Source organism: Helobdella robusta (genome assembly GCF_000326865.2).
Source record: "Helobdella robusta unplaced genomic scaffold HELROscaffold_1, whole genome shotgun sequence".
Lineage (NCBI taxonomy): Eukaryota > Metazoa > Annelida > Clitellata > Rhynchobdellida > Glossiphoniidae > Helobdella > Helobdella robusta.
In genome coordinates, this window is record NW_008703570.1 from 10,335,301 (window position 1) to 10,346,403 (window position 11,103).

The 11,103-nt window shown below is 32.7% G+C and overlaps 1 protein-coding gene across 1 annotated transcript in view; it reads right to left on the reverse strand.

The window, feature by feature from the left end:
• The window catches only part of HELRODRAFT_150626 (hypothetical protein), a gene marked incomplete at both ends in the record, with an annotated part of 8,710 nt that extends 2,129 nt beyond the window's left edge, over positions 1-6,581 (reverse strand). Inside the window, one exon of the mRNA XM_009011359.1 lies at positions 6,529-6,581. Coding sequence (XP_009009607.1) covers positions 6,529-6,581 — 53 coding nt within the window. The remainder of the gene's footprint in view (positions 1-6,528) is intronic.
• Between the last annotated feature and the right edge of the window lie 4,522 nt (positions 6,582-11,103).

Sequence of the window (11,103 nt, forward strand, 5' to 3'; positions counted from 1 at the left end):
TAGCAGGGAACTTCAATATGAATCAATCAATCACTCGTTCTTGATGTGAATGTGTTAGAAATTTATTGAAACAGTTAAACTATGGCTTGTTTGTTAAGTAATGTGTGCGTGTGTGTTGTGTGTGTGTGATTTTTTTTGTTCATTCGTTAAATTTATTCACCAAGTTTATTGCTCACTCGTTCAATCATTCACTCGTTCATTCAGTCACTAATTCACTCGTTCACACATTCATTCATTTATTTATTTAGTTCGTTGTTTGGTTATTGTTGATTTATTAATGTACATACGACAACCAACGATCGCCGTACAAGTAAGGACCAATCGAAACATGTCACAATAAATAAATAATTAAATATACACAGATTGTCTGGAAGAACATTTATTATAAAATAACGAACATAACATGTATCTTTTGTATATAAAACGCATTAAATCAATTAACACACACGAACATAAAACGTGCACATATAAAACAAACACGCACACAAACAAACACACACACACACAAACAAACAAACACAGACAAACAGACACACACACACACGTCCTGACTGACTCACCCTAATTATCGTAAGTTCAAGTTTATTCCGATGCACTAATGAAGAAAAAATGTTCTAAGCCTTTAATAGTACTCCTCTCTATTTTTCACCATCTCTTTTGATACTCTCTCCCTCTCTCTATTTCTCTATTAGTTTCACATGTGGAGAGAATGTAGAAGAGGGGAAGAGGAGAAGAAGCGCTCCATCCACTTGTTGCTGGAATGAATGTACTATGATTGATCTTTCGTGGAAAAGTTATTGTTGAGCGTTGGGTGGGGTAGAATAACAGGAATAAAAAATTTTCTTGTGCTTTGTGTTTTGTCTGTTCAGTTTCGTAATTAACTTTGTCACTCTCCTTCTGTCTCTTTCTTTCTTTTTCTCCCCCATCTCTCTCTCTCTCTCTCTCTCTCTCTCTCAATTTATTTCATGCATCCCATAATATGAATTAAAAATTGGATTCAAAGACGAAATTTTATAAATAAAAAACTGATAAATATGATAAAAATGAATATTGAAAACATTTATGCGGCACACACGCACACACACACACGCACACGCATACACACAAACACACAGATATATAACATATAATATAGTTGTATGTATGTTTGCATGCTTAGGAATACATTTATGTATGTATTTATTTATAAAATTACGTAAGAGGCCGAAGGCACACAAGTTATTTATTCCGACCGGTTTTTGTATTTGCCTCTACTTTATAACTTGTATTTGGGGTACGATGACGTCACTACGGACTCTAATATAATAATAATAATAATAATAATTATTATTATTATTATTATAGTAATAATAATAACGGCCAGATATCATGCTCCACAATAAAAGTAAGAAAAAATACCTCCTTATCTATGTTGCAGTCCCCAACGAGACGAATGCTGCTATAAAGAAAGTTGAAAAATTAAACAAACAAAGTAGTTGGTCCATTTGGAACGGTACGTCAGGAGCTGCAGAAACATCTCGATGAACTCCCTGGAAAGGAAAGTGTTGCACGAGTGCTCTACTCGGTACTGCCCACATACTTCGAAAGTTTCCAAAGACAGGAAGCTGAAATCCTACATCTCAGGAATCCGGTGAACTTCCGGTAGATACCAGCAAAAAAGGCTAAGGAAAATAACAATAATAATAACAATAATAATAATAATAACACACTAATAAACTTTATTATTCAGAAGTCTATGACATAACATGTAAACAATCAACGCATGACGTAATCATAAATATAAACAAATAAACAAACAAACAACCAACATGTGATGTATCCATGGATATATTATATTATAGATAAATAAACTAAATAAACAAACAAATAAACTTGTTTTGGCTTTAAACAAGGCTTGCGCTCCTCAAATAGCAGACTGTTTTAGCTAAAGAGACTGCATTGAAATTGACATATACAATTGATGAATTGATTTTACATGTAGCTTTTTAGTAATACGATGATTATTGTGATGATACTACTACTAATAATAATAACAATATTATTATTATTATTATAGAAAAAAAGAAAGAGCCAGAAGGAGAGAGACAAAGTTAATTACGAAACTGAATATTAACAATATTATTATTATTATTATTAATTATAAATTTATCAATGAGATTATTGTTTGAAAAGAGACACAGTGAAAGAAAAAAGGTTACAAATGCTGCCGTCGGAAGAATTTAATTCCTTTTTAATTTATGACCTCCGCGACTATCACGCCCGTCAAAAGCATCGTAAATAATGCACAACCTTGTCTTTCCAATCTCTCTCCCTCCCTCCCTCCCTCTCTCTCTCTCTCTCTCTCTCTCTCTCTCTCTCTCTCTCTCTCTCTCTTGTTTCGTTTATTCCCATGAATACACGTACATGAAACACTTTCCTAGATGTTCATAGATAAATTATGGAGCGCCGATTATTATTCATCATCAATTGCATTAATTTATTATCCAAGATGCTATAAAAAGCCAGCGACTGATTGATTGGATGTTGGGCATTGATTGACTGGATGTAATAATGAAAGAATAATGTTTTGTTTCTGTAACATAAAAATAACAATGCTTGTGTGTGTCTATTTGCTTGTTTTTTGTCTTTTTGGTCGTAAGCAATTATAATTAAAGGAAAGAGAGAAAATAGAGAGAGAGAGAGAGAGAAAGAGAGAGAGAAGGAGAGGACAGGAAAATAAGGAAGGGTGAAAGATTAAAAAAGAATTGGATGTAACTATCCGTTAAATGTGAGGCATTCAATGAACAATTGTTTCAACGTTATTTTTGGCTGGATTCCTCATAAAATCGTAAACACATTCGCAGACATAATAGGCAGTAATTATATCATGAATAGAATATACAAATACACATACAACATAATACCCTGTACATAAGTTTGAATGATTTAAATGTGTTTTATAAATAGAATGCCGGTTAAAATTTTTCAACAATTGTGTGAGTAAAAACAAACAAACAAGCCGAACAAACGAAGAAAACAAACGAGGGAACACCACGTCTTCAAGAGTGTTTTGTCTGCAGATTACAAGAACGTAAACATGTTAGACGAAGTTTTAAAATCAAAAATAACTAATAAAAAGATGCTTTTACATCTGATTATTTCGTTAGTTTGTTGTTGTTTCTATGGTTTAATAGCATTATATTTGGTTGCAAAAAGAAATTTATAATGTTGGAGTAAATTGTTGTTGTTGTTTGTAAATAAGCAGACTGCGTGTAAGTGTTAATGTTTTAAAATTGTCATGCGTATTGCACAGCTTATTGACGATCTCATTACGATTTGCTCGGGAAGAGATTTTTTGAATCAAATAATGAAGATCAAACTTTTGTTTCAATTGGTCTCATTTAAAAAATAACTCGGAAAAAGATCACTAAGCAAGAAGAACAACAAATTGTCTGAACAGCTGTTAGTTGGAAAATTTATTTTTTCTTGCAATGCAATCAAATTTCCTCGATTTTTCAATTCGTTTATGTATTAGAAACATTTTTTGTTTAATTTTGTACAATGAAACAATTTTTACTCGTGAAAAACAATCGACCAAATCAAAGCTCAAATGGAAAACCAATACAAATTTTAATAATTGTTATCGCGCGAAAAATTTATTTTAAAACTAAATAGAAACTCAATTGCACCTTAAGAGGAGTTTGACATAACTCAAACTCAAATACGAATGAACGAGAGAGAGAAAGAGAGAAAGAGAGAGAGAGAGAGAGAGAGAGAGAGATAGAGAAAATGATGCGTGGTAGTTATCTGCTCTGGTGGACTACCGAGGAGCAAACAAGGTGGTCGGTCGGTCGGTCGTTCGGTCGGTCGGTCGGTCAGATAGTCAGTTAGTCGGACAGTCAGTCAGTTAGAATGCACAATTCAACAGAATAGTCATTGTTGCTCAATCCTGGATTGTTAAACATGCTTATCTGTGTATGTGGTTGGACGTGTAAGTGTGTGTGTGTGTGTTTGTGAGTGTGTGTGTGTGTGTCTATGTCTGTGTGTGTTTGTCTACATGTACGTGCAGTGAATGCTTATAAGAATATTCTTGCTTCTGTAAAACTGATCGTGGATACTTGAAATGTTAAAAATTGATGCTGCTGTTATATCCAATAAATTGCCCAAAATTATCTAAGTGGAAAATCCATCCGCATATAAAAATTGCATGTTAAGCAGGCGCGTGCAGTACATTGCATACGTACGTATACATGCATTTTCACTAAAATATAAAAACATAAAAACGTACACCCACAAAAACATAAAAACGTACACCCAGATGAAACCAAACGTGTACGTGCATGCATGTACGGATTTAAACAGAGATGCGTTACACGGATTCACTTTTACAGAAAAAACACACAATTACATACATACAGATATGTACACAAAAACGTTCACGCATACAAATAACAACACGTATTTCTGTACACAGACTTACACACAGATAAGCTTACACACTCACATATGCATACAACATGCAAACAAACAGACAAACAAACAAACAAACACATACATACATTTATTCATATGTGCGTGATTCGTTTATTGAGTGAGAACCATGGCTCTGATTAAAAACCAGATGAGGCATAAACTCCATGTATGAATGTGCATATACCTATGTACATAAACACGTATATATATACATACATCTATTCATATCAATATACCCTTGTATTTAAAATATTTTTTTTTATAATAGTCATTGTATTTTTAAAAAATACAAACAAAAAAGAAAAATTTGCCTCATAAAACGTGGAAAAAATTTGCCAAACGTCACGAGTATTTTATGCTTAGAATAAACTCAAAAATAAAATAATGGTTATGAGTATTATAACTTAAAATGACGATGACGACGACGATGATGATGACCATGATGACGACGACGATGATGATGGCGGTGAGTATGAAAATGATAAGATTGGATTGATGAATGAAGACTTTGTTATATCCAATAAATTGATAACAGACCTTTAGGAATGAGGTTAAACAAACACATTCACATTGATGATGCTTGCTCTCTTGCTGGCCCGATCGCTATAATAGGCATCATTTTCATCATCATTTTACTCGCTTCGTCGCATTGTTTTTGTAACCAGCGTCAAATTTTTAATCATCATCATCAGCATTATCAACATAATCATTTTTATCATTATTATCATCACACGCCGTTACAATCATTATAACGACAAATCGCCATCTCATTGTCTTCATTATCAATCATCAACACAATCATCATCATTATCACATCACACCAACACCATCGTCACCATCATTATTATCACATTTCGCCAACACAATCATCATTATCACATCATACCAACACCACCACCACAACGACAAAAGCACCATATCATTATCATACCATACCACATCATCATCATCTTCTTCTTCTTCTTTATCACCAACTTCTTCATCGCGGGCTTTTCCCTGTCCATGTCAGACAGGTGCACGGGACCACCTTACATGACATTTGCCCTGTTTGTTGGTTTATCGGTTGTGCTCAGTCTTTGTTATTATTCTTTTTTATTTATTTTATTTCTTATTTGTTTCCATCGTATGTTTGTTCTGACTTGTTGTTATTATTGTTATTTCCATCCTTATTTTATCGTTTTTTTTATTTTCTCGTTTTTATTATTCTTATTGTTATTTTTAATATTATTTCTATTTACTTCTAATGTTAGCAGTGACGGATTTAGAGGGGGCGGAGCGGGAAAGCCATGGTACCCTTGGCCGTAGTTTAGTTTAGTTGTAGTTGTGTTGTAATTATTTTCTTTAATGTAGCCAACTTGTATTCTCGAGTACATTTTAGACATCAATGAAACACTGCTTTAATAATAGCGAATCATTCATATTGACCTGTGCTTCTTAATTTATTTTTATCAACTACGTAAATCTTTGTAAATAAAAATGACAACAACTTCAACTGAAATGATGAATGAAAATATTGAATGTGAATGAAAAGAATTGAGTTAGTTATTGTCTGGCGCTCGCTTTGACTGCTTTGGCTGGTACCGTATGAACGCGTATAACTGACGGTATCCTCAAATTAAAACATTTCTTTGTAAAAAATGTGTGTTTGTGCGCGTGTGCGTGTGCGTTTACGTGTGTGGGCTTTTGTGTGTTGCATGTGAGGATGTGTGGAATACACGTGGTTCATATGTGCTACAGTTTAAATGCTCCCGTGCGTTTCGCGCCAGTGCCTACTAACTTTTTATGGTTCTTTCCTTTGGGCGGTTGCCTGCTTTCCAGGGAATTTTATAACTGGTATTTGTATTTTTAATTGTCATCTGCTTTTATTTTTTTACTTTTCATACTGGAGTGAAAAATGTGTGTGTCTGTATGTGTGTTTGTATGTGTGTTTGTTTGTATGTGTTTTTGTGTGTGTGTGTTTGTTTGTATGTGTGTGCGTTTGCGTCCACGTGCATTCTATTCACTGAGTGTATGAGTTGTTTATAATGTTGTTTATGTACGTGTGGTTATCATCTGATGGCCGTCTTCATTCCACACACACACACACACACACACACACACACACACACACAAACACACACACGCACACAGCAACAACCTCCACGCACCAACATCTGCGTTGAAAGCAATGCTTCAATTGAAATCGTCTGTGTAATCTGTGAAGAGATAGAAAAAGAAGAAGATGCTGATGATGATGTAATGCTGTCTTTGATGATGATGATGATGTTGGGGAAAATGATGATGAGGATGGTAATTATTTGTAGATGATATTCTGGCTGATAGCGATAATAATAGTGAATTTATTTTAGTTAGACCATGAAAATAGCCAACCTAACTGTGAATAAAGTTACTACTAATACAGTTAAAGGATTTGATACAGTTGCAGTCGATGAATGATGTCAATTTTTTCACAAGAATTAAAATTACGATCTTTTATTAAAAAAAAAATAAAATAATAACAAAATTTTGATGAAGCGTTTGCTAAATATAATCAATGAACAAAAATAATGAAATGAAATCTTTATTAGCAAACGATATTAGGGCGTTGTAATAACTATACTCTCTCTTTCTCTTTCTCTTTCTCTCTCTCTCTCTCTCTCTCTCTCTCTCTCTCTCTCTCTCTTTCTCTTAATTTTTTAGGCCACTCTTTACTAAAATATTTAAATATATATATATATATATATATATATATATATATATATAAATAATATAAATATATACAATCATAAATAAATAAATATATATATATATCCATATTGTATATATAGTTAATTGGTCCTTTGTGTATTTTTTAAGAAGATTCGTTTCGTTGCGCCAACTGACTCAAGTGAATTATTTCTTTCTTTCTGTTTCATTCTTTCATTTATTTATTCATGCATGCCTTCATTCATTCGTTCGTTCGAGTGTTCAATCAATCATTCGTTCATTCGTTCATTCATTCATTCATTCATTCATTCATTCATTCATTCATTCATTCATTCATTCATTCATTCATTCATTCATTCATTCATTCATTCATTCATTCATGTTTTTGACATTATGTCAAACGTCAACATTTTATTTTTAACGGATCTTTCAATTATATTTTCATTAATAATTAAAAAAAATTTTTCCTGTTATTGCATCTCTTGACTTCATATTGCTTCTTACTGTCTCTCATCTCATGTTGAGATCATTTTTGCATTGTTTGGTGTGACACTTTTTTCTTGTTGGTAGCCTACATACTGCCTTAATACTAACTTTAGTTTACTTACTTTATTTGTAAATAAATTTTCCCAATTTAAACATAATTATTTATAGTATACTTTATAAAATTCTATTAAAAGTATTTTCTATAAAAATTTTCAAACAATTATAAAACATTTCACCATTAGAATGCCACGCAATTGCATGGTGACTATCCGCATCAACATTAATCGATCTTCATGAACATTAACACAATTTCACACACACACACACAGACAAACACATAAACACTCACACACACACGTGTATAGACACACAGACTCTACTACACATGTGAAGTGACTATGAACATGAGTGTAATTTTAAACGCATGAACGCATGTGCACACGTACATGTATGTGCGTGTAGTTAATCATTATTGCTTTGCTTCCAACGTTTTCCGTGCCCGTGTGTCGAACAATGGAAAGTAGAAACTGGTGTTTCGTTCATAAGGAAGTAGTCGTTCTCTTTCCAGGAAAACATAAATGAATTATTAGATGAAAGAATTAATGATTGATTGACAGAGATGGATAATTAAATGAATGAATGAATGAATAAATGAATGAATGAATGAATGAATGAATGAATGAATGAATGAATGAATAAATGAATGAATGAATGAATGAATGATTGATTGATTGATTGATTGATTGATTGATTGATTGATTGATTGATTGATTGATTGATTGATTGATTGATTGATTGATTGATTGATTGATTGATTGATTGATTGATTGATTGATTGATTGATTGATTGATTGATTGATTGATTGATTGATTGATTGATTAAATGAATGAATGAAGGAATGAAGGAAGGAATGAAGGAATGAATGAATGATTAAACCATTAAACACGCGCGCATATATAAAAGAATTATTGAATTGAATTGAATATATATATATATATATATATATATATATATATATATATTATATATATATAACACACACATACACACACTTACATATATAAATACACTCACATACACATGGAAATATGTTCTACATACATGTAACTATGAACTATAACTTTTAAACGCATCGACGCATATGTACACGTACATGTGCATGCGTTCGTGTAGTTAATCACAGACGGACACACGCACACGCACGCATACACACATTTATATAAGGCGCATTATATGTATTCATTGCACATACATATAACCTTACATTTTATTATTAAGTGTGTCTGCTTGAATATCGTTCAACGGAGCGTGGAGATAAATAAATTAGACGAATGCTACAAAGATCAATGTGGAGAGGCATCAGAGGATGGATGGATAGATGAGTGGATGGATGAATGAGTGAATGGATGGATGGATGAGTGGATGGATGGATAGATAGATGGATGGATGGATAATGGAGGATTAGATAAGTTAATATATAAACTGATGGATAGTATTATTGTTTATATAAATTATCAGTGGAAATATATTTATGAAGCATTTACTAATGCGTCATACGTTACATTTACAAACGCAAACACACAGCACACACACACACAAGTACTAGACACACACGCGCACATATCACACACACACACACACACATACACATACGACTTACACACACATAATGGAATTAATCGGGCGCAATAAAAGTGAATCTAGATGATTAATTTTTTTCTTGCCGTCAATTGTGGAAATAATGAAATTAGGCGAGGGTGGCTGGTTTGGCAGGATTGATTATTCAGTTGTTGTAGCGCGGGGTGATACAATTGTGTTGAGTTTGTATGCTTGTTTGTTTGTATGTTTGTTTATTTGTTATATGTTTGTTTGTAAGTCGTATACTGGTTTGTAAGATGTATATATTTGTTTGTTTGTTGTATGTTTATTTGTTTGTAAGTTGTATGTTTGTTGGTTGTAATCTTGTTTGTTGTATGTGTTTTTGTAGATTGTATGTTTGATTGTTGAATACATGTTCCCATCTTTGCGTTTTGTTATTAATTTTAGTTAATGTTTTGTGTTGCGGATTTTATATTTATATTTTATGCGGATTATATTTTTGATTCATTGTCGGTTTGAATGGAAATCTATTTGGTATAAGATTAAGAAATATATTTTTGTTGATTTTTGGAAATACCTAATCATCATCTCGACCAATGATACGTGAATACTTCCAGCCGTTTGTTTTTATGTTAGGTTTTTTTTTCTGTACCGGCAAGAATTGCTGTTCAAATAATGAGGCCCCTATGCTATTAAAAGGTCGTCATCATTTTTTAATCATAATCGTCATCATTGTCAATATCATCATGATTATCATATTTTTATGAGAAGTGTCATCATCGTCGTCATCATCATCATCATCATTTTTCGATCATCACAATCACGACCGCATCAACCTCGTCATCAGTATCATTATCATCATTTCAAGCATCATCACTATCACCGTAATCATGCTTTCATCATAAATATTATGTCGTCGTCATCATCAAAAATATCGCCGCTATCATAATCCTGGTTCCACCATCTTTTATAACCATCGTCACAATCAGGAACCCAATCGACATAACCATCATCTCCTTCCCCATCATCAACTTCTTCTTCATCATCATCACCTTCTTCATTATCATCATCGCCTTCATCCTCATCATCATCAACATCATCATCATAATCATCTCTATCATCATCACCATCAACATCATCATGTTTTTCTTCATCGTCATCTTTATCATCATCACCATCACCATCATCATGTTTTTCTTCATCGTCATCTTTATCATCATCACCATCATAATCTACTGAGAAATACGACTACGTACTTCCTTTCGTGTTTATAAGTAACGCTAACTGCACACCGTTCATACATTACCCACAACTACTTCCATAAATATACAAATTACTACTGCTCCAATTACATTACAAATTACCACTACTTTCATTACCATACAGATTACTGATTACTTTTACTTGTATTACTTCTTATCACTGAAGCTGTTAATGTTTATTTCTTTAATTTTTTTGTTGATGATGATAAATAATGTTACACGTTGTGTTTTTTGTTGGAAGTTCCATTTAATAATATTGTTAAAAGTTAAACTGTTACTGTAATATATGTGAAAAATAAATACTAATTGCGATCCTCACAATCTTCATAATCATTTTTCTCTTTTTCTACATCGTCATCATCATCTTCTTCGTTTTCTTCTTCTTCTTCTTCTTCTTCTTCTTCTTCTTCTTCTTCTTCTTCTTCTTCTTCTTCTTCTTCTTCTTCTTCTGTATCTTTATCTTCTTCTTCTCTATCATCATCAACATCACATGCAAGGACTGCTAATAACAATGATATTGCTTATAAAATGTTCGTCGAAATTATCGCCAGCATTTTATTTCTTCTACGGTCGTCGACATTGCCTCATGGGACGACGACTACTAATGTAGCAAGCCAC